Source organism: Protomyctophum parallelum (assembly GCF_964188405.1).
Source record: "Protomyctophum parallelum genome assembly, chromosome: 1".
In the NCBI taxonomy this organism is placed as follows: domain Eukaryota; kingdom Metazoa; phylum Chordata; class Actinopteri; order Myctophiformes; family Myctophidae; genus Protomyctophum; species Protomyctophum parallelum.
In genome coordinates, this window is record NC_139697.1 from 56,235,334 (window position 1) to 56,261,080 (window position 25,747).

General features: G+C 40.7%; 1 protein-coding gene across 1 annotated transcript; it reads right to left on the reverse strand.

The window, feature by feature from the left end:
- Positions 1-2,652: 2,652 nt before the first annotated feature.
- nectin1a (nectin cell adhesion molecule 1a) lies at positions 2,653-23,826 on the reverse strand. Its single transcript, XM_083763678.1, has 10 exons — positions 23,672-23,826; positions 9,896-10,005; positions 8,474-8,732; positions 8,239-8,356; positions 6,672-6,853; positions 5,934-6,051; positions 5,258-5,409; positions 4,678-4,816; positions 4,345-4,408; positions 2,653-2,995 (listed from the first exon to the last, which is right to left on the reverse strand). The coding sequence occupies exons 1-10, from the start codon at positions 23,724-23,726 to the stop codon at positions 2,693-2,695; spliced, it is 1,500 nt and encodes a 499-aa protein (XP_083619804.1). The 5' UTR covers positions 23,727-23,826; the 3' UTR covers positions 2,653-2,692.
- Between the last annotated feature and the right edge of the window lie 1,921 nt (positions 23,827-25,747).

Genomic DNA, 25,747 nt, shown 5'->3' on the forward strand with positions numbered 1-25,747 from the left:
TGGGGGAGGTGAGGTCATAAAAATGCCACTGATGGGATTAGGATTAAATTAGATTTAGAAATCTGGTATTATGGTGCAATATACCCCTTTGTTTCCTCACAGCATGCAGCGACCACCTCCATTCCCCCCTGAACTATCCATCTAAGGTTTATAAACCCATATCCAGCCAATATCCAAACATATTTCTAAGCTCACGTGCTGTAATTGTAGGGCTACAGTATATCCTCCTTTTAAGAGAGACAAAGAGAAGGAGAGCAGAGTGATAGAGTGAGGACTAGTCATCATCATCATGTTTGAAATATCATCATGCCTGTGTAATGCGAGCTGGTCATGAATGAATGCAAGACTGTGATCAGTTTTCTGGACTTGGCAGAATGGTGAACTTTAGTGAAGTTACTATGCGCCACAATAAGAGGAGGATGTTTTTTGAGTGGTGCAACCACCACTATATTATTAAGGGCTATTTTCCCAAAGAATAATAATAAATACCGGTATTAGAAGGACAATATCAGTCTCCAGAACCAAGGAGGGGTTAGAAGTTGGAAGTTACAATGGTATAGGAAGGGGGAGGGGCAGCTAAAATGAATGTTAAATATTTAAATACTGAATCAAGCAATTTAAAAACTGTTTGGGGTGTTCACAAGCCAGAGTAGACAGTAAAATGTCCTAAAACATGTTTGAAAGTGAAATACTCCTTTAAACCTATTACTAGTATAAGGCAAAGTATGAGGCTGGATATAGCTGACAGATTATACAGTTGACTGCTTTGCATGTATTCAATAATAGATTTTATACGGCCTATATGATCAATCAAGCTCTTTATGCTAGGAGCTTAGCTACTTGTAAGAATGTAATGTAGCCAACCCTTTCACATAGATACTCTATTTTGTTTTTTGCCCAGACCTTTCCAGGTGAGAATTTTTAGAGTGCCTTTCACAATGGTTATTATAAAATGATTTTATTCACAATATGATTCGTACACAGAATTCCAGAATAAATGCGTGCTAGTTTGTGAATCAAAATAATGTACAAAAAAAGTATGATACATAAAAAAATCAAAACAGACAACACAAGACTCACTTTGTGATTTGACACCTAAACAGGATTGGAGAAATGGATTAAAAATAAACTGATTTAACCCATTAACACCAGGAAAGCATCTGTGTGATTTCTATGGATATTCAAAAATAGCAGCTTGTAGATCTGCTATTTGTTGAAAAATCGTCAAAATGTGTACAAATCTTTGAATATTAGCCAACATCTTTAACTCAAGCTACTGGGGGACCCTGGAACAAAACCTTTTCAGATGGAGGTCGGAGGCCCCATGTAAGTTTGGGGATCTTTGACATGAAATGTTTTGAGCACCACTCATATAGCAACGTAAGTTTTTCAGAAAACCATTGGCTTTAGAAGACATTTGTAGAATCAACCTCAGGTCTTAATGGGTTGAAACAAAATGTAATGTGTCTTGATGTAACATGATTTATATTGAAGGTAGATAAGAACAACACTGACTGAACAGATTGAATTTGTCCACTGGACAACAATACAGTTTACAATTATGATATATGCAGATAAACATTGGCCATTTAATGCATTACAACGTGACCATCCCATTCCCTGATCCTAAATAACATCATTGACACATACAGAACAAAACCTTAGGAAATACAGAAACTAAGTTTGAGTTTCTTTGTGTTTCAGTCAGTACAGCGTTGACAGATATTTACATGACAAGTTTTATTTATCAGTTTTTAATTATACCAGTAGATGACAAAAAAAAGAGTTTAACCAGCAAAAAACACCAGTAAAAAATAAATACATTAATGGAAAAACATAAATAATACAAAACAAATACAGTGAAATTACAATACAAATATTACGAGACAGGAAGTATTTAAATTGGCATGGTCTTCTTCTCTCCAAAGGAATGACTCAGTTTACTGGAGTAGGGAGGGGGGAGGGGGGCATAAAAACTAAAATGGAGAGAGTAAGAGCGACCTTAAAAAATAAAACAATAAATGATGTAACTTCCAGCCTATATACAGTATCGTTGCGTTGAAAATATATTTCATTTCGAATGCATCTCCACTGAAAGCCATCTTCATCCATCAGAAAATAAGAAAAAAATTAAACATTATTAGGACAAAGAAAATAAGAAAAAAGTTACTCAATTAATTAAAAGAAAAAGAAAAAGAAAAAAAACATTTCTTCAATCATTACAAAAAAAAAACACAAGCTCATTGCTGATGTGAATTCCACTGTCCCTTTACTTCTAACTGGCAAGGTAACAGGGACATTTCCGATGCCGTGAGCAGCTGAGGAGGATTCTGTCACTGTTCGTTCACATCCAGGCATTACTTTTTTTCATCAAACTCTGATTCTGTGGTAAAAGTCAAGCATCGAAAGTAGAGCAGTGGTTCTCAAAGTTGCATCCACGGACCCTCAGGCTTCCTTGAGGGGTTTCCAAATGAACCCGCACACTACAGGTCTATAACTCTGACAGAGTACACATGGAACCCAATGGACATGTATGGGTCCATTTGGTTCCATGTGTACACTCTCAAGAGTTATGGGGGTCCTTGAAATAAATAAATAAAATTTGAGAACCACTGAAGTAGAGCCAGCTCATCTTGTGATTACTGGTAAGGACTGAGTTTGTAGTTGTACTTGAGGAGGGAAGCATGTCAATTCAGACATACTGTTCTTTGGGAAAAGTGTATGGGGCTACTCCCGGTGGGAGAGAGGACAAGCCCTGAATGGACGTGTGGGGAAAGTAGGTGTTTTTAGATTTGGGCAGGGTGGAGGAGGTGTTGTTGGTACTGGTGGGGCCAGTGGTGCCGTGTGAGGAGTTATAGGGATGCTGAGGTAGAAATGAGAGAGGGGGGATGATGGGAGGGGAGAAGGGCTCTGGGTAATCCTCCTTGTTACAGGCCAGTCTGTAGCTGACGTAGTCAGCTGTGTTGGGAAGCTCCTCATAGAACTTTCCGGAATACTGTGGACGGGTGGAGAAAAAGGCATGTCAGGATGTGGAACACACATGCAAATATACTGTATATACTATACTACACACAACGTACAACACTACATACATGTTTACCTGCATACAGTGCATGCAGACAGACAGAGCTAATCTGTAAATGAGCATGCTCTGTCATGACTTCCAAGTTACATGCGCTGGCCGCATGCTGTTTTGAAGCTACTTAGACATGCAATTTCTACTAAACACACTGCCTGTCTGTAAACCACAGTCGGCTCTACAGTGGTACAGAGTACACACGATGTATCCATTTCAAAAAGAAAAAAGAATAAAACATTACCTGAAATTGAATAATTAAATATAGAAGGTCCTGTCTGCAACGGTGTTGTCAAAGCTGTTGTCAATCATTTGTATAGTCAATCATTTTTGCCCATTTTTATTTCAACGATGGCCTTAAGTTACAGACAGCTTTAAGAACAAGCACAGGGATACATTGAAGCCCATGGTGCCTATGGCACAGTGGTGTGGCCATTCAAGCCTTATGGCACATGTTTAACAACACTGATCGATTTAGGGGCCTAACAATGCCCAATGCACAGGCACCGCTGCAGTTTGTCCATGGCCACGGCTTTCTGGCCAGCCCTGTGGTAAACTACCAACTTATTTGATCGTATTCATTGTAACATAGTATGTTGGGTAAATAAAAGTATATGAAAAGGAAAACATGTTCAATATTACATTTATGTCTATATACATACAAGAATATATACAAATACAATATACCGTGTGTGCAGTGTAATCACTGCAATATTATTGCTATATTTCTAATTGTTTGTTGTTGCAATATTATGATACATGTACATGACATACACTGTGATTAGGTCCTACTATGTCATCCCAGAATATACATTTACAATACTGTACTGTGCTTATAATGCTTACACCTGGTCTGACCCAATATTCGTTATATTCCTTTTTTTCCCTTCTTCTTCTTCTTTTTACTTTTACACTTATTTACTTGTATATTTTATACTTATCTGGCTGTATAAGTATGCTTTGACAGAGAGAAATGCAATTATTATACTTATGTGAAAATACATCCAAATTTACATTATCAGTCTAAAGAATGTAAGGGTTGCTCAGCCCATTGCCACCATTTAGAATGCTGTACATTTTCAGTACCACACTGAATTTCAGTGGTCTAGTACTGGCATATCAAAACAATTACCCCCGCTGCCACTTGGGGCCGCCAACGTATGTGAAGAGTGAAAACTCCATTGCCTTTTAAGCAATTAGAATAAAAGTTTGTTGACTGACCACACCTTTATATGGGTTTCTAAATCTTAATTTATATAAAACAGCACCTGAATATCATCCCCTGGCTTCTTCCTTGCAGGCTGAGAAGGTTTTTGTGATGGTGAGTCTTTACTGCAAAAGGAAAAGAAAATCAACATAAGAAATGTAAGAATATAAGGTTCATAGAATTACACTTAATTTGCTATCCACATATAATGCAACTGCTTATTGTAGGACATACACAATAAACAATATAATTAGACAGATAAGAGAATGCATGATACATATTGCTACAATATAAACACTTTATAAACACATTATTTAAACAAATAAAGGAATTCCAGGAAAAAAGAACATGTCAGATAAAGGTAAAGAGATACTGTAACATAATATGTACATACGAGTTTCCATCTTTCTTCATGTTAATCCTTATCTTGAGAATCACGACCGTAATGGTGATTCCCAGAAGCGTGCCAGCGGCCAATAACAAGGCAATCACGCCAATGAGATCACCTGTTGCTACCAGGGGTAAAGGCTTTTCTAAATAAGAAAAAGAAAGTTTCAATGAAGATTACATTCATAAATGCAAACAATGTATTACAAATGTGGCACTTTTGAGGAATCACAATTTAGCTTGGATTTTATCGAAAGCACAATATTTGATAAGCACAACACCTTTCATAAATTAGGTTTCAGGACTATAGCTTCTAACCCATTCTGACCGGGCACCCATTTTGGTGTCGGCATCATGTTATGCTTTAGCTATTGAAAAATAGCAGATCTACAAGCTCATAGCGCGCCACCGAGTGGCGCGCTACGAGCTTGTAGGTCTGCTATTTTTGAAAAATCGAAGAACGACTGACATTTTTTAGAATCTGATCTCAGGTCAGAATGGGTCAATCAGACCAATGTGTGTCCAGTGGAAACCTCGTATGAATCTGATCTCAGGTCAGAATGGGCCACCCTTGTTGTCCCTTATACCTATCACGCTGATCGCTACAGAGGCCGATTGCGTCCCGATGCTGTTGGTTGCGTCGCACACATAAGTTCCTTCCAGGTCAGAGGTCACGGGCCCTTTGAAGATCAGGAGGTTGTCTTTGATCTCCACGCTGCTCGGTATGCTGCCGTTTACCCTGAGAAAAGCAGAGAGGATATCACTACATCTGCCCACTTTCTGCGCTCACAAAGACCTTAAAACCACATTAAAGCCTTTCTGCGTGAATATAAAGGCATTTTGACCAATCTGTACATTTGGTATGTTAATACAATATTAATACCACAACAGTATTTGTAGTTGGTCTACCTGCTCTTGATATTGAAAACTTGAAAAGTGTATATATCCTGTGGTCGGGTACGAGTCCAACCACTGTGGTTGACAATTGGAATCGCACATTGTCTGTCCTGATGAAGGTCTAACGACCAAAACGTTGAATAAAGAGCTTTTTATTTTGTGCAGGTTTCTGTCAGTGTGCGGGTCCTCCTTCTTTGTCATTCAGCTAGAGATCCCCTTCTGAATGCATGAAGCTCAAAACGCAATATACTGTATCTTCTGCTTAATGGCTTTCCGCACTGGCTCAGCAGTACAAGTTTTGACACGTTTTAGGTTGAATTCACTAGTAAATTCACACATGAACATTTAACAAACGGCAGTACTCACACTCTCCATTGATAGAGGGAGACAGCTGGGTTGGCATCAGCTTCGCAACTCAGCTGAACGTTGTCTCGGTTCAGGTACCAGTTTCCATCAAACCCATCGACTGACACTTCCGGCTCATCTGGGGCACACACACACACGTTCATATTACTATACTTGTGCGGACATCGACATTTTAACATAGCATCATTCATGATAGCCGAAGATAGCTTAAACATTGCTGGAAAATAGCAAACCTCCAAGTCAAAGTCGTACGATTAGTCACACACGTTACCGCAGTGAAATTTGTTCTCATCTCTTGAGCCGCAGCGTGCACCGCACTCAGGAATCATTCGTTGATTTGTCCCCCAATCAACCCATTAATGCTGAGTGCCAAGCAGGGAAGCATTGGGTCCCGTTTTTACAGTCTTTGGTATGACCCAGCCGGGGATCGAACCCCCGACCTCCCAGTTTCAAGGCAAGGACACTAAAACCACAAGCCCACTGTCAAGCTCACAACGTGTGGCAGCGCGACGCATCGTGAGCTTGGGAGATTTGCTCTGTTTGTAATGCCACTTGGGAATTCATAGAAAGCAATCCTTCAAAATAAAATCCTTCTGAAGGGCTATTATTATAAAGAAAGTCACAGACAGCCAAATACAGGAACAATCTTAGACAAACAGAATAGGAGAAAGGAACAAAATAATCCTCAAAGCTAAAGAAACAAACAATGAATGGACGCATAGTGAATGCATGTCTCACATTGGATATCAAGTGTGACACTGTCTGTGAATTCCTCCTCGTTGTATGTGCTGACACAGGTGAGGACTTCCTGGTGTGTCTCTCTGCTGGGCACCAGGATGTAGTCACTCTGCACCGTGAACGTCCCGTCCGGGTTACTGTACTCCTGGGTCATGGCTTCACCTTCCACCCTGGTATCCCACCTGTTCATGTCATCCAAACCAAACGGTCAAATGTTTTTTTAGTTTTTTCCGGGTATATTAGCTCAGTATTAGGTCGGATTAATTCACCAGTTAACCACAAAAACAAATCTAAATTGTTTAAATAGCGCCTGGTGGTTCAGCGGTCCGGTAGCCGAGGGTTCGACTCTCAATCCCGACGGCCTTTACTGCATGTCACCCCCCCCCCCCATCTCTCTCCCCCATTTCCTGTCAGCCTATACTGTCTGTCCCTTTACAAAAAATAAACAAAAAATAAAGGCGAAAGCCGCAATTCTTTTTTTTTTTCTTTTTAAAGATTTGTTTTTGCGGCTTACGCCTTTTATTGTTTTTTTTTGAAGGGACAGACAGTAGGCTGACAGGAAACGGGAGAGAGATGGGGGAAGACATGCAGTAAAGGCCGTGTCGGGCTCGGGAGTCGAACCCGCGGCACGCTGCGACTGGATTACCAGTCGGGTGCCCAGGGGGTTACGCCACCGCCTGGGCGCCGCAAATTTCTTTTACATTTTTTTTTTTTTTTTTAAATAGCATATCTACACGCTCACAACATGCAATGCTTTGTGCAACGTGCAACGCTTTGTGAGCTTATATAAAAAAAAACATCTGAGTATTAAAGGTATATTCAGTGATTTCACTTAATTCAAATATCACTTATTTTTTTGTTTTGTTGTGATAATCCTCTCTACTATAGAGTGTGCTGACCATATAAGGAGTTCCTCCCTGTCCCCAGTTAACCCCTGGGGGTCAAAAAACCTTAGGTTTCGTTTTTGGCTCTCTATCCTGATTGGATGAAAGGCTTAGGTCCCAGCCAAAAACTAAACCTAAGGTTTTTTGAGTGAAATCACTGAATATACCTTTAACTCTTAGGATCCACCTAAGATAGAACACACGCATACACAGGCACAGACAGGCACACTTACACGCACACAAGCGCACACACATACTGTATATACACTCAACTGTCATTAAGACATGTGAATCCCTTGACTCCTTAAAAAACGCTCTCAAAGGTCACCTACGGACGGCTGCAATTCGAAACTGCCCCCCGTAAAATCTGAATCCCCCACCCACCCCTTTTTCTCCTCACTGTATATGTTTTCCCCCCTTTTTTTTACCTCCTTTATGATGATTTCCTGTTTTTGGCTATATAGAAGTGTATATTTGTATGTCTCTAAATGTTATGATGAATTGAAAACGGTGGACCCTCTTGTAAACAAGTGTAATGCTTTATGGTGTCGTCCACTCACAGTTAACAGTTCTTTATTGAGTTGTGCTTGAAATGTACTGTAATTCTGCAAACTGTTAATAAATACTTCCAATCAATCAATCAATCAATCAATCAATCAATCAATCAATCAATCATATCTCACCTGATAGTGCAAGCTGGTTTCCCATTGGAGCACGTACAACTGGCCACTGGTGTTTTCACATTGGACGACTGAGCCACTTGCGTGGGTGTGGACAGACTCACCTCCGTGGTAGGGCGAGCTGAACAACAACAACGTAAAAATGTCATAAACAAAACAACAAAACTAAATAAAATCATTGATAGGTTCAGCTAGTAGATTAATATAGTATGTCTGTGTTTCACTTAAATAGTCTTACTGTTGACAGTGAGGTTCACTGCGTTCTCTCGGTTCCCAGCAGGGAATGTGGTGTATTCACAGATATACATGGCCTCGTCAGAGAGGCGGAGCGAGGAGATGGTGATGGTGGTGTCCTCCAGCATTGGAGTTCGCCTACGCACCGCCCCACTTTTAAAGATGACTCGGTCCCGGTAGAGTGGGGCCACAGACACCCCGAGAGAGGGGTTGGCGATCGCTACATTCTGCTTAATTCCGTTGACCAATTTCTGCCATGTCACCTGGGATGAGACGAGATCATTAAGTTCAGCAAGGTAGCCCTGCCTGTGCGCCTAATAACGCCCTTGGCCACAGGGGTGGTGTTCATTCTGCGATTTCCTGAGTGAGGGCTACATATTTGGTTTCCCATTCAATAATACTGAGGCCATAGGACTTGTATGTTCAAAGCAGTAGCCATGGCCTAATATTTGACATGACTTTGACAGCCATTGCTTTTTCTTCATACTATTAGTTTAAACATGAAAATCAAACATTCTATTAAAATATTATACCGTATTAATCCCAGTGATGGAAACAATCTGCAGTTTATCGCTCGCAAAAGTTACAAAATTAAATTGAGATTAAATAAAGAATAATGAGCATTATAATTACACATTCATCATGCTGTATATACACACTAAACCCAAGCGTTTAGGTTATAAACAGTTTTAAACACATATTTGTAACACTTTTTAAACGTGTCACAGTGTTTAGATTATAAACAGAAGAACATGTTTAATCGCCTGTAACACTTTTTAAACACATAAACGTGTTTAGTTTTTACAATCAAAGTCAGTCATATTATAGGTGTTTAGAATTTGAACACTAGGTGTTCTCGTGAGGTGTTTGAGTGAACTCGTGTTCTACTGTATTTTATGACCATTAATAAACATTTGGCATTTTATTATTACACACATGGTGTTTAGGTTTAAACGCGTCACATGTTCCAGGGATTTACAGTGTAGATATGCAAAAGGAAATTGAGGATAATTCTTACAATGTAACATGAAAGCTGTCATTGCAGGAAAATAACTGGTCCCTACACACTGCTGCATTCTTCAGGTTTTAAGCAGTGTTTTCCAAAAAACCTGTCCAGTCCGCAAGGACCTTTAATATTAAGCTAAATAATGAAGAATTAAATACTTCACCCAAAACAGTGACATTAAAATGTTTGTCACCCTTGCTAGCACCTTAAACTGTAGATTCCTGTGTGTGTGGCTGTGCGTACATGCACATAATGTAAAGAAATGTCATCCCTGACTCATGGTGAATATATGTGAGTACTTTGGTGCAGTTTGCTCAAAGATCTACAAACGAAATAAATGGCCGTGGCAAATTTTAGTCGGAAATCTGAAAATGTCACTGACTAGTGTGTGCGTGGGAGAGTTATGTCCAGGAGGACTACCTGTGAGATTTTTACTGGTGGGTCGCTGTTGACAAACCGACAGCGGAGATCCACTTTTGACCCCATGAGCGCTGACTTCTCATCATCCATTTCAACAGACTGGCCATTCACTATTAGGGACAGAAATACAGGGGTTAAATAATTGTACAAACAAACACACAGAGCGAAGTAAGCACACACATCAGACGCACGCACGCACGCACGCACGCACGCACGCACACACACACACACACACACACACACACACACACACACACACACACACAGCCTTTAACAGCATTTTTAATGAATAATTGCGACCACAGGTCGCAGTTACACTTACAGTAACTATGGAATCTATATTCCCGTCAGTGTCATTTTGACTTATGTCCATTCAAACTCTAGACGGGCCTGCCCCAAAGTTATTAGTGCAGCCGCGCCCGGCAGCCGGCGAAAACTAGAGTTCTCAACAGGCCCGAAAGTTAAGGCCTGTCCCTATACCTGGGCCCTCATCAAACCCTGTACACTCAAGAGAATGTCCCCGCTACCACCCTTAGATCTCCATATACTGTATGGAGCTGACCTGTTCTGACATTCCATATGTTGATCTGACCTCATCAAACCCTGTATACACTCAAGACATGCTCCTTATAATGGCCAGTACAGAATTCATTCCACGTTGGTCTGAGTCTGACCCCCCCATGCCAAAGCGCCAGAGCTCGCCCAGCAGTCTGCCGTCAACGAGGCGGATGCGTGCACAGGCTTTCTGTATTATGATTATTATTATAAAGAATTGTGGATATTTCTGAGATTTTGTAACTATAATTCTTGTTATAAGCAGATTATAATTTATAATGCTCTAAGTATGTTTATAATGTTTATAAATCTAGAAAACTGCTGCCCCTTCCCCCAACAGCGTGATGAAAGGTCACAGATTAGACTGAGGGAGGTATAAATAGGTGTGATCTGACTGGCTACTGCTTTCACACAGACTTCAGTGGTCAGTCACCAGCAAAGTCCATCCCACTAAACTTAATTGCACACCGCTCACGTGCGTGCGTGCGTGCGTGTGTGTGTGTGTGTGTGTGTGTGACGTGTGTGACGTGTGTGTGTGTGTGTGTGTGTGTGTGTGTGTGTGTGTGTGTGTGTGTGTGTGTGTGTGCGTGCGTGTGCGTGTGCGTGTGCGTGTGCGTGTGCGTGTGCGTGTGTGTGAGAATGAGGTCAACTATTGTTCCACACCGTTTTGTTCAAAGCAACTTCATTGTCTCCGGGATGGCATCTACACTAATAACTCACATCAACAAACAAAACATTCCTTGACTGAAATCGTTGAACCTTTTCCTCAAGACCTGGAACATATAATAACGCTTGTGTTTTCATTGATAAAAGCTCCATTCATATAGAAAGAAAATAATTATGCTTTCATATACTTCATGTAATTCCTTAACTTCATAAGCAAGATGATCTTATAAGCTCCTTTCTTGTCACAAGAGACTAGACCCACTTTATCCCTTTGCTCTAACAAGACAGTAATGTGGATCCAGAGAATGCCCTGTCACTCCTGTCAGCTTAGGAAGTTCATTTTTTTAAGAGAAAGCAGACAGCCCCCCACCCCCGTACCCCATCCCTCTGCAATGTTTCTTTGCTAAGACAGCCAGTATGCAGTGTAAGAAAAGAGACAGGCAGACAGGGTCGGTGGGAGAAATGAGAGGACAGGATTCATCCCTACGCCAGCATTAGTGTGTGTGTGTGTGTGTGTGTGTGTGTGTGTGTGTGTGTGTGTGTGTGTGTGTGTGTGTGTGTGTGTGTGTGTGAGCGTGCGTGCGTGCGTGCGTGCGTGCGTGCGTGCGTGCGTGCGTGCGTGCGTGCGTGTCACAAATTGACATCTCTAGGCCTATAGGCCCTAGGGCCTCTACCAGGCACTTTGAGTTGTCATTTGTTTGTATTCCTTTAGTTCGTTTTGCAGAATGTTTCCCTTCCTGTTTTTGTTATTGAAAACTGCTTGTACTATTACACATATTTTCATTCTTTCTTAAATAAAACCAAAAAAAATTTGTTAAACTCAACACGTTTCCCTTTATATTCCTTGTGGTCCAAGAGCCTTGCCACCCTGCAAAGGCCAGCAATGTGTATATGTGCCCCGTGCACGGTTCTGTTTTCAGACCTTAGTTCTTGTCACCAAGTATTACTCTATTTATCATTTCTACTTTAGATAGCCTACATGGCATGTACATGTATGTTGTTTACTTGACTGATATATTTAGGAATCGTATATGCTAGGTTTGATGTCTACACGTTATCCTGGTTGTTTTGTACTGTGTGGTTCCAAAGCGTTCTATCGCCATTGCACTTTATATTATCAATGTGTATAATATGTTATGGTGCTTATCTACAAGAAGTATGAGTGTCAACTGGTAAATTACTGACACAAGGGTGTTGGGATGTTACTGGCATGTTGCTGATGTTTCATTAAATCTGTTAACGGGAACTGACTAACAGCTCCCTGTATATTAGAGGAGATTCCCAGTAGCGTCTATAGGACTAATAGACTGAGACTAATAGGCTGAGCTCCGTCCTCCTCTATACTGTATCTCACATTGCCCTGTCCCTGACCTCAGAGACACTGACTTTGTTTTTCAGCATTGTTAATTATATGTCAGTTTCACCTGGCTGGCTGCGCTGCTATATTAAAATTATAAGTCAAATTAATGATGAGTATGTGTTTCCACCTCACTGAACTTGATAACAATAAATCAACAAAATAAGTAACCATAAAACAGGACTTTGAAGAGGATCCTCCTTCAGGAAGAAGTTTCAGAGGAGTAGCACATTAATTGTGCTGTCATTGAAGTTCAAGGTCAAACAAACTGTGAAAAGAGAGAAATGTCTGTTCTTTAGTGCATTCAGATTGTCAAGTATGGTTGCCTCTCACTTCCCACAATGACAAATCTGGCATTAACCAAAAACCTTGATTTGTGTGATTTCTTGACCAAAGAATAAACACTGAATATTATTTTGTGGTTTTACCTACAATCCTTAGAGGCTTAGACCCATATAGCCTCCTCAACAGTGTGGGAAAAAATAAAACAATATACACTGTATATAATAAGATGTTTCAAAACTGTCTCAATCTTTCCCTACCACTGTTCCTAGTATTATCAAAACGCACAGTGAACCTCTTTAATGTATGAGATTACTGTATTATCACTACAGAGGAGAGGTGGATGTGATATGGGTAATAATCACTTGTACAAAGAATTGCACATTAAGGTTCCTGACTATGTGGATTGTGTATAGCCTGAATTACTGTGAACCTACAATACTAAGTCAAATGTGTTTTCTTCTCTCTCTTTTTTTGCTTCTTTTGCCTCTAAAATGAAATACACTTTAGTAGAAGATTGTAATCAGAAATCTGTCTTACTTAGCTTACTTCATTCCACATAGAGCACCCACATGTGTGTCACATGATCTCAGAATGACCAGGGTTAAGTTGTTAAGGTCATCAGCTTGAAATGTTTTATTCTGTCAATCAATAATAATGCTTTTTGCAAATCAATAGAACTAACATCATTGACAACTTTTCAGCATAGCCATAGCTGCATGTATTTCCGTGACCTCAAATATAACCATTGTAGTACTTTGAAACAACTGAATGTAAAACTCTCCTAGCCAAATGACTGTACAAAGAGGTGTAGTAGGCAGCTGTGTATGCCACATTTTGGCTCCCCTTTCCTGTCCTGGGAGTATTTCACAGATATGATGAAATGCAGATATGATATGCAATGACTCACAAGACCTCATTGTATAATGAGGCAGTGCGAGCGTTTGAATTTGCCTTGCATGTTATATCGCCAGTGTCATGACCAGATGTAATGAGATCAATCTATGTACAGTCTTTTCCTTACTGTTACTGTAATACACATCACACTGACTGGCTTGAAACTGAGCCAAAATGTTCCCCATAATTCAATGCCCACTATTACTATTGTCTGCAGGCCTGTGTGATGGCTATGCACTGACTATATGAAGCGTGTGGGGGTGGGGTATTATTGTATGCGTGTGGGAGGTCTTGAAGGTCACACATGTGCACTTAGGATATTACATTATGTGAGAGACATCATCATCATACTTTACTAGTTGGTGACTAGTGTCTCTCTCTGTACATACAGTATGTGACCTGCTCCGACAAATGGTCATGTCACAAAAGCACATTTTGAGTCAAAAGGCGAAAACCAGGTTTACTTAATGAACTGGTGTGTGTGGCCACATAAAAACATAATTTTAACACTTTCTGTACACTTTTTTGAAAACAATCTTGCCCCTAGTATAATCATAGTACCTGATGATGTTTTAGGGGGGGAGGGGGGGGGGAATCACGGCACTCCATCTTTAAACCATGTTGCATGGGTGCATGGCTGAGACAAGTTAAAAAACAATAACAGGACTCACAGATACATCATCATCAACAAATGAGCCATCATCAGCATGATCGCAACAACAGAAAGGGCATTTTATAGGACCAGACGAGGACCAGATGCCAGTCGGCACTCGGCACAGAGTATCCATGATTACATGATAGGGTCTCGTTTGTTTAGTTCTTTTTTAGATCCCTTTCCCCATCATTACCCTTTTAATACACACACAGAACCTCAAAACATTGTGATCACATGCCACAGATAGACAGAACGATGAAGGGAGGGAGGGCATGTCTCCTGACAGATTCACGTTCTACTGAGTTCTTCCATGCTTTATCAATTAGCGCACAAAAACTGAACTGAACTACAGAACAACACACATTCAGAAAAAACTATACATGATCGTATTAATTTGGATTGGTATTCACATTTACACAGGTCAACGGCAGAAAGGATGCACACCTAATGAGATCCAGGCTATGGAACATACACAATACTGGTCAAAGAAATAGCCACACATAACCAACGTTTGGCACATTCAGGGTGACAGGGTGACCGAAATGTTGCTGCAATAATAAATGTCACTGTAATTATGAGGAAGAGTGTGCAGCTATTAGGAGTGTGCAGCTACTAGTTGCACAAACAATGCCTAACCTGAGTCACCAATCACATTCTAAACTGGGCCAGCTATAGCTTATATACAATCACTATAATTGGAGTGCTTGAGAAATTATAAATCGTACATACTTCACCTGCATGTCCATTGTCCAACTATAAACACACAAACATGCACAATGGCACACACACACACACACACACACACACACACACACACACACACACTCAAAAACACATACTTCAACTGAGCACTGCTGCTGAGCTCATTATTGGCTTTAGGTGAGGAGCAGACAGCAGGCCTCCCTGACACAGTGACACCTGTACGACCACGAATATATACACACAAGCATCCAAACACGCATGCACACATACACACGTACAGTATGTGCTGTGTCTGTCATGCCGAACCACTGAGAAAACTGTTGCGCCTTTGGTCTCAAAAACTTGGAAAACTTGACAGAAAAAGACTCCTTCTTTTCATAAAGTGCTCTGTGCTCAAAGTGCAATTAAAAGTAGCAAACGTTTCGGTCCTAAGACCTTCGTCAGTGTTATATCAGCACTGACGAAGATCTTAGGACCGAAATGTTTTCTACAGCATGTTAAAAGAAAAGAAAAAATGTTTTGTTAAGTCTCTGTCTAAGGAGTTTTCCTTCATTGTCTCCACCAGGCCGAAGGCATGGGGAGAGAGTATGTTTTGCACTCCGTCCGTCCGTCCGTTGCACCGTTGGCTTGATCGCAGCCATACTCTGCACACACACTCCCTGAAAGCCACAGCTGAACCTCTGCCCCAAGGTTTTCACATTGTCCTGTTATAGCGCCACCAGGAGGTCGCTTTGTGCAAAAAGAAGTTGGACAGTACACCTACAGATTTTGTCCAAACATCATTTGGTACACAGTCTCTCTATAGCCATTCAACGAAACATGTCTTTCAGATTTTTCAGACTCCATCCTGATTGGCTAATATTGGCTTCCAAAGTTCGCAGGAGTGCTCAGTTTCAAACAAAATGCCGCAAATCATGAACACATCGTGTGATTTCCGTGAAATTGTGCATACACATTCCCACTAGGCCGAGGAAGAAATGCCACTGGAATATTTTCAACTCAGTCTCATGGTGGCGCTATAAGTGGCCGATTAGTGTTTTTATCTCTAACTGCACGGATCTGTGTAAAACTTTGTATTCACATTCCCTAGCGGCCAAGGAAAGATCTTTGCCTGGAATTTTTCACATCTGCTCTTTATAGCGCCACCAGGAGGCCGACATAATTATGTAAAACACATTTTCTAATATTACTCCAAATTTCAGACAAATCGGTACACATGCTCTCCATAGTCATGTGATCAAGACGGGTTTGTTTGATTTCTCATAATCCATCCTGATGGGCTTATAATGTTTTCAGGAGTAGCCCGTTTTGTACCCATTTTGTACAAATCACCACAACTCCTCAACGCAGCGTCCAATGAAACTGTGCATGCATATTCCCACTAGGCTGAGGAAGAAATGCCACTTGACTTGACAGTTTTCAAATCAGCGTCATGGTGGCGCTACAACAGGCCAAGTCACGTCACACACAGACACACCCACACACACACACACACACACGTGCAACATTTGTTTATATTACTCTTAAACATTTTGCCAAACATCACACACACTCCTATCTTCCTGGTGGAGACCTGTGCAGAGAAGGGCACTTTTTCTAGTTTTTTATACAGTGAGCGGGTATTTTTCTGTCAAGTTTCCTCTATCTGTCTGTCATGCCCCCATATCTCTGACCCCACTCTTACCTTCCTCCTCGCAGAGGAGTGCATTCATATTCTGCTATTGTCAAAATAGTCTGGGAAATGACCTCACTGGCGCAGATGTCTCTCAGACGACAACAACAACCCATAAAGAGTCCATGGGAAAACATTAGAACAGTAGTGGCATTGTTTCACACCTCCTCTCGCAGGATGTGTGACAGGACGGTATAGTAAGAGCACAGCAGGATCCCAAGATGCACTTGGGCAAATCCTAACAACTTTGCCAGCCACTATTTGTTATCTGTAAAGAACCTCCATCTTCTCTCGTCTCATATGAAACCTTACAATGACATATTCTTCTTTCTGACTACGTCACCACTAACTTCCTTATCTTGTACCTACAGCTGGAGTTCAGTTCATCAGATAGTCAATGGATGCCGACGGTACACAGAAGTGAAGGTGCAGTATTGTATCTGTCAGTGGTGCACAATCACAAATTATACACAGTAAACTCCTGGGTGTTTTGTTTAACTCAGAGTGTACAAGTGGGCCTCTCACTCTAATGAACACTCAGGATTTAGCTGTGACTTTTGTACTGCATTTTCTTAGTCTAGGAGGAAGTGTCTGTTAGCGGTTGACAAATTAGCATACAGTCAGTCAGTAGAGTGAAAACAAAGGCACTGAAATATGAATACATGACCTCATTTGGAAGGATCAACACATTTTACTAAACAGGAACAAAATGAGTCAAACATGCTGGATGACATCGTGATTTTACTGACTTAGCCAGAGTGCACTGAAATGACTGATCCGATGGGTGTTCATGTGTCTGGCTCAAGGACAATTTGACATGGCACATGGATGTTCACTCACATATTGGCAGTCCTGTAAATGGCCATCCCCGATGGCCCATTTATGAAGGCAGGGAGTGGCTGACTGACATCACTATATGCACATTAACGTAGAAGCCAGTAACTGTAGCCATGTGGTCATGCATACATAGAAATTGGTGTGCTATTAGAATACAGACTGAAGTGATGTTAGATTGTCCATAATAGCAAAAGATATATTTTTAGAGAAAATATATTTTTCCCCCAGGGTCCAAAATATTTGTATTCAAAATATTTGTACATATGCCCGTTGGGAACAATGCCCAATTTTGCCCATTGGGAACGATGCCCATTGGGAATGACGCCCATTGGGAATGATGCCCATTTGGAATGATACCAAATATTACCCATTGAGAACGCATTCCCCTCCGGTACTATGTAATACCCACCAGTTGCACCTTGTCACACTACTTGCAGTAGCCATTATCATAGTACTACTTGGGGGCCAGTTTATGACATCAGTAGTATGATGTTGATAACCAGGGATCAGGGATCACATGGGCATAAAATGGGCACAGACAGACAGACAGACACAGAGATCTCCATAATTAACCCATGCTGACCGGGCACCCATTTTGGTGTTAGCATCATGTTATGCTTTATCTATTGAAAAATAGCAGATCTACAAGCTCATATTGCGCCACCGAGTGGCGCGATACGAGCTTGTAGGTCTGCTATTTTTGAAAAATTGAAGAACGACTGACATTTTTTTAATCTGATCTCAGGTCAGAATGGGTTTAATCAGACCAGTGTGTGTCCATGTGGAAACCTCGTATGAAATCTGATCTCAGGTCAGAATGGGTTAAACGGGCATAAGAGGAAGTCTGACAAACACACAGGCAGGCAGACAGACATATATGTTTAGACTGTTTAGATTTTCAGTTATGGACCAGAAAATCGCCTGTCCTTTTATACCCACGCCATAGATTTTGAATTAGTTTGCTTTATTTGATTAATTAATGACTATATTTGTGTTTCCTGTAGTATGTAGGGCTCTAAGGACGTCAATGTTGTTTAGATTTGTTGGTCGGTCCGTCCAGCACTTTGATCCCAAAGGGGGACTATAGCTGCTACAATACATCAAAGTTGACTCTGGGTCATTTATAATGGGACAGTCTGAGTAGCTGATATGGAGCAGGAATTTCATGGAGGTCATGAGGGCCATGCAGGCCTCTGTGCCCGGTCAATCTGGTCTTATCCCCTTCAAAACATGTAATGCCAGCCATGAGGCCACAGTGGCTTTGATAACCTGCCCGCATTTCCTCAGCTGATTGCACCCTTTTCTCCTCTGCCCTTTTCCTATCGATATCATTTTGAGTCTTTTGTTAATATTCCGAATTCTTATTGGATTCTTTCTTCAATCTTCACACATATACTGTAACCAGTGGTTCTATTTCGAGACGGCTAGCCTATGTACAGTCTATCCCATTCTGACCTGAGATCAGATTCATACGAGGTTTCCGCCGGACACACACTGGTCTGATGAACCCATTCTGACCTGAGATCAGATTCTAAAAATGTCAGTCGTTCTTCGATTTTTTTCAAAAATAGCAGACCTACAAGCTCGTATCGCGCCACTCGGTGGCGCGATATGAGCTTGTAGATCTGCTATTTTTCAATAGATAAAGCATAACATGATGCTGACACCAAAATGGGTGCCCGGTCAGAATGGGTTAAATAGTTTGACACAAATACCGACCAACCAGGAGAATTAAATGAACAAATCTATGTGTTTGAGTGAACTTCTGTCCACCAAATACCTCCTCATCAAGAGAAGTCATGTGGCTGTGATTATCAAAGCCAAGAAGCAGTGGCAGCTACCAGCTGGCATCACCAAAAGGAGGCCAAACATTCACCATATGGTCCAAGGAACCCCGAGACCGTGCACAGTACTGCAACTATCCCTATCTCCATCCCTATCTTCAAACAAGGGCCAAATGCCCTGACCTTTGCCCTTTGTGCCCTCAAAACATTAACGACACCAAAGGCCAAGAGGCCTTGCCCCGTAAAGTGATGGAATTCCATGCCTGACAGTGACTTAATATAGTTTGACAGATGAGTATGTTTGAAACAGTCATTTAAATGACAGCAGTAATGAGGCCTGTCACAATTATCACATAATCGTTCAAGTTGTGAGCTTGTAGATCAGAGATTTCAACTTTCGAAAGTTTTTAAATATGATATGACATTCCTTTGTGTATTTAAGTTAAGTTATCTGTCATCAATTATTTTTTATGAAGCCTAAAGGACAAACAGAAATGTAATTTTTATTTATAATATGTTACAATGTTCAATGCCAAGAACACAATTAAATTGTTAAAGGACCACTTCACCACTTTTCAACCTATCTTCATATGATAGGTCCTCACAAATAATCATGAAAAAAATGGCGCAATTTCTTTCTACTCACTCTGTGTCTCATAGGAGGGCTGTGGGCAGTTCAGAACCGTCTTCCAGTGACATCATCGATGGGGAATACAAGCTAATAGAAACTGCAGGCTTTCTAGTCCTGAAAAGTTGCAATGCGAAAATGGAAGCCATTGTTCTCATGATAATGAAAATCTAAACATCTTTGTAAAATAATCTTGTTTAAAAAAAAATCGGCCTAATCATGATGTCACTGGAAGACAGTTTCTAAACTGCCCACAGCCCTCCTATGAGACACAGACTGAGTAGAAAAGAATCGTGACATTTTTTCATGATTATTAGTGAGGACCTATTATATGAAGATAGGTTGAAAAGTGGTGAAGTGGTCCTTTAATCGTCAACATTATATTTCCAAACTGAATAGTGTCTCTATCCTGTTCCTGTAGGAAAGGGTCTAGTGACACACTCCATACTGGGAAATGACAAAGCCTGATATTTGTCGTACGATGGTGTTGCATATCAGAAATACATGATTTATAATCTTGTATCTGCTATTTTCGATGCGTGACTCCTTCATAAGACTATACTAGTTAGAGTATAGTTAAGCACTAGGGATGTGGATCACTGGTTTCCTTCAAAGCAGGCCTGGGAATCCATCTTTCAGGAGACCTAACATACAGTATAGTGTTTTATATTTGTTGATGAAATTGTATTTTGGTGTTATTTTTATGCTATGTTGATTAATTGAATACAAGGGACCACAATGGAAACAAGTCTTGAGGACTTTTATCCCAAATGTCTCGTGCTGTTTACATTTCTGACTAATATAGTATTCAATCAATCAATCAATCAATCAATCAATCAATCAATCAATCAATCAATCAATCACTCAATCAATCAATAGGACTAGAAGAGAGTGTTGGAATGATGAAGGAAGAGTAGGAGAGATACAAAAAGGCAGAGAAAAGAGAGAGCTAGAGAGAGAGAGAGAGAGAGAGAGAGAGAGATTAACTTTTTAATCTTTAGAACATCAAATCTGTGATTGATCAGAGATTATCCAGAATACCCACTATGCTTGTCTCTGGCTGTGACACACATCCTCGCCAATCTTGATACATTTGCCTGAACTTGTCATGAAAGTCATATGTACGTCGTATGTACTAACTGAGCATGTCCAAACATGGGTTTGTGTGTGTGTGTGTGTGTGTGTGTGTATGTGTGTGTGTGTGTGTGTGTGTGTGTGTGTGTGTGTGTGTGTGTGTGTGTGTGTGTGTGTGTGTGTGTGTGTGTGTGTGTGTGTGTGTGTGTGTGTGTGTGTGTGTGCGTGCGTGCGTGCATGCGTGCATGCGTGCGCGTGCGCGTGTGTGTTTGTGTGTGTTTTGGAAGGTGCAAGTGAATGCATAAATGTATGAAGGCCACAGATTTAGTAAACTGGAGCTCTGCTGACTTTGTATACCAAACGTCTTTAAAAAAAATCACACCCGTGTGAACCGAGTGGTGCAACTCCCCCCCCCCCTCCTCTCTCTCTCATTAGCAGGCAACAGTGCAGCTCTCTCTCTGTTTCTGGCACAACAGCGCACAACAGCGCCCCTACTGGTACTCATTCTCGTGCTCATTAACGTCACAGGGACACATACACGGGTGTACACGGACATTGCTGTTCCTTGGAGTGGTTGCACCACTCAAAAATAGCCAATAACAACCCGTTGCAAGCTTGTATAGAGGGACGTGTTGTGAGCTTCTAGATGACCTGCTATTTTTGGATAGTGTTCCCCCCATAATATGGAAGGTTCAAGTGGTTAAGCCACTTCATCTCGGAATACTATATGAAGTCCCAGCCCCAAACATGTATCAACGCTATGTGGGACCAAAGCATCAGCTTGCATGGGAAGACAAAAGAACCTTCAGTGTATTTTGAGTGTTTTTTTAGTTTTAGTTTTTTTTAACTTTAAATGTTTTATCCCACGATTTTGTAACCCAGTTTTCTTTTCACCCAGTGCCAATTATGTTATAATTATGTGTATTTTGAGTGTTAACTATAGATTATAGAATGTTTTATCTGTGTTTTGGGACAGGAGAGGGAAGAGAATAAACCCATGATTGGTATGGGGTGTTGCACAATAGATAGATAGATAGATAGATAGATAGATAGATAGATAGATAGATAGATAGATAGATAGATAGATAGATAGATAGATAGATAGATAGATAGATAGATAGATAGATAGATGGGTACGTAGGTGGGGGGGGAGAGAGAGAGAGAGAGAGAGAGAGAGAGAGAGAGAGAGAGAGAGAGAGAGAGAGAGAGAGAGAGAGATGCGCACATAAATTGTCACACACACGCCCACATCACTTTGGTGGCACCGGTAAGTAATAATGTGCTGGGACATGCACAAGTGGCCTAGCCCTACAGCAGCTGACAGTTGACGTGGTGGCAGTAATATTTCACTGAGGATGTCACTGTGACACTGTCACACCATGCCAGGTCCCACTGCAGCACTAATCCCTCAACATGACAATCTTAAACACATGGCACCAGCTTAGACACAAACCCATTGCAAATACACTGTTACACATACTGGACGGACGGACACACACACACACACACACACACACACACACACACACACACACACACACACACACACACACATGCACACACACAGCGGCAAATTACTGGCTCAATTGGAAGCAGGGTTTTCATCACTGGGTGAGTGAAAAAAGCAATCACACCACATGTCAAATCGGCTGGACACATCCATATGCTATGACAATCCCTCTTATTATTGCAATATGCCCCCATGCACCCCCCCCCCCCCCTCTTACAATTACACTTCTCCTCCAGGCAGTTGTATGGGAGGCCAAGCTTAGTCTGATTACACCAGTTGCACCTGTTACAATCAGGCAAGGAGTTATGTGTTCATTCCAAACCGCACAACTAAAACTACATGTTGATTCTGCCAGCTGTGTGGTGGAATGGCCACATCTCAGCATAGAGTGATTACACCAATGCACCTGTTACAATGTTACAAACAGACAGTGTGGCTTAAATCTCCCTTTCTGCCTTTGAGTCTTAACTTCATTATTATTACTATTATTCTTTGCAGAATGTTGAGCCTTTTAACTATAGCTTTCAACCTCTTCTAAAGCGCTGTATAAGAGAGATTAATTAAAAGACAGATCCAAATATAATGTTAATTTATTTTGATATATTCAGCCACCGTTGGGCCCTGATTGCCCAAGGTTGGTTGATAGATGGATCTTGTATTTAAATGTTTTGTTTTTTTATTGCATCCCCATGATCCCCTGCATGATGCATCCATCTTGTATTTTTGACTATCAGATAACACTGTATCTGTATTACTGTATAGGCTATGCTTCATGTTCTTGTCCTACTAACCCACTGGAGGAGAAACAGTTGAGAAAAGGTCATGTTATAGTTTGTTGATCCCATTTATTTAAATGTTCTTATAGCAGTCAAACTGAAAGCTAAAACTAAATTATCCATGATTATGATGATATTCCGTATGACTGTTTATAAAAACAAATAGGCTATTACAGCCCAAACAATAAACAAAATTGTAGCCATATACAATAGGAATAAAAACGCAGTTTACTAAAAATGTGCTATTAAAATAAAACAATTTATTAAATGAAAAATTCGATTTAAAAGGAAAATAACTAAATTGAATAAAATAACGGAGACTTCTCTTCTTCGTCTATAAGGCTACAACATATAAGAACCAGAATAAAGTGGTTGGCGTACCTTGAACAACAAAGGCTGTTATCAGGAATATCCAAAACGACGTTGTCCTTTCCATGGCCAAATCACCGCTGCCAGTTTCCCAGTAATGATAAAACCCAGCGTAAACTTTTAATATTTCACCTGCCTCCCTAAAAAAAAACAGCTCTTGCGTGTTGACTCCGTCAGAGCAGCAGGCTGGCTGGCGGAGTGTAAACTTCCTTCAACAATCAGAGAGGAGACCCGCTGCTCTCTCCATGGGCTATGCGCAAACGGGGGCGTCAGACTCCTCTGTCTGGACACACAGATTATTAATATGGATCAGGCTTCATTCAAACGCCCGCGCGGTTACTTAATATATGACAACATTGTTCAAAGTCGGTGGTTTATAGTTTAGCCTACTCCCATTCTCATAACCTACTCTACTTCCGATTTGCGTTTGACTCTTTATTTAAATGAACTGCATGTGCGAGTGCGACTGCATGAGGCTTGACCATAGGATAAAGCAGATTAACGCGTGTGCGGGAAGATTATTTCAGAGCTAGACTGGGCTACCCCCCGTCCCGAGCTGGCTGTCAACTGTTTATCACCATTGGCTGAGTATGCGATTACTCTTGTAGGCCCATATATACATTTAATAGCCTATATACACACACACCATAGGTTAATGTTGTTTTAGGCTACTTTGGTAAATTCTCTAAGATAATTATTGCTTATATAGTGCATCTGCTGCAGCAGCTGTTACACCTAACACCTTTATTTATATTCGTTTGAATAACAGCGCGCGCGCGCACGCACGCACACACGCACACACACGCACGCACACACACACACACACACACACACACACACACACACACACACACACACACACACACACACACACACACACACACACACACACACACACACACACACACACACACACACACACAGTATGGCAAACTCAAAGTAGATTCAGTAGCCTATTTCCTTTAGTTCATGTATAGGCTATAATTTAATAGCTGTGGGTGTACATGAATGATGTAGCCCATATATTAAATTGTTGGTTTTAATTCTGACTAACCCTTAAATCTGTCAGGTTTGTTTCCATTTCATGTAGCCTATATTAATTTATGATTTATATGGACTATGGACCATGTGTCTTTAATAAAGTTTGTTTGTTTGATTGATTGGTTGATTGTCCATTACATTTTGTCCATTACACCTCACCTATACCCATATACGAAATATTCCGAGTGCCAGCACTCTTTCAGTAGATATGTATAGCATAGTATAGTATATCTATATATATATATATATATATATATATATATATATATATATGTATAGTTAGTTTCATTATATAGATATTCCACTGTTACGTTCTTAGTTTACGCATGTTTCATGATAACTACTTTTTATATATGTATTGCCATGCTTTTTGTTCTTGCTTAATGTAAATCGCTCTGGATTAAGCGTCTGCTAAATGCCTAAATTGTAAATTGTTGCTTTTGAAGGATAGTGTCAACTGAGCTACAGATGGACAACCAGCTGTGTTCTCAGAGGGCGGCTGGTAATTCAGACCAACTACAATGTATGGTGATGAGACGATTGATTGATTGATTGATTGATTGATTGATTGATTGATTGATTGATTGATTGATTCATTCATTCATTCATTCAGTCAGTCATTATGAATTTAACTTGAATTTTATTAATTTGGCTGATGAAAGCCACAAACAAATTGGCGATATAATTTAGTTGGGAAAACTTTCCAATTTAGTTGGAAAAATCATTCATAAATGTGCATTAGGCCTTTAACACTTTCATCCCCAACTCATGCATGCTGCCCTTTGTCTAAATTTCCATAGGGATAAACTTTCTACCCCCCTTATTATGGTACTCCTACTATTACTTATTACATTAGGTCATGCATGGGAACATTGTCTACGCACTTGACCATGCAGGATACCTACACCGAAAGGTCAGATCTTCAGGACAAAAGGGTGAAATTCTAGATGAGATTTAGATTAAAGCATGGGTGTATAAAGAACCCAATTAAGCTGACAGGCACATTATCCCCTAGGCGGCTAGGCCTACATTGTAGTTGGTCTGAAT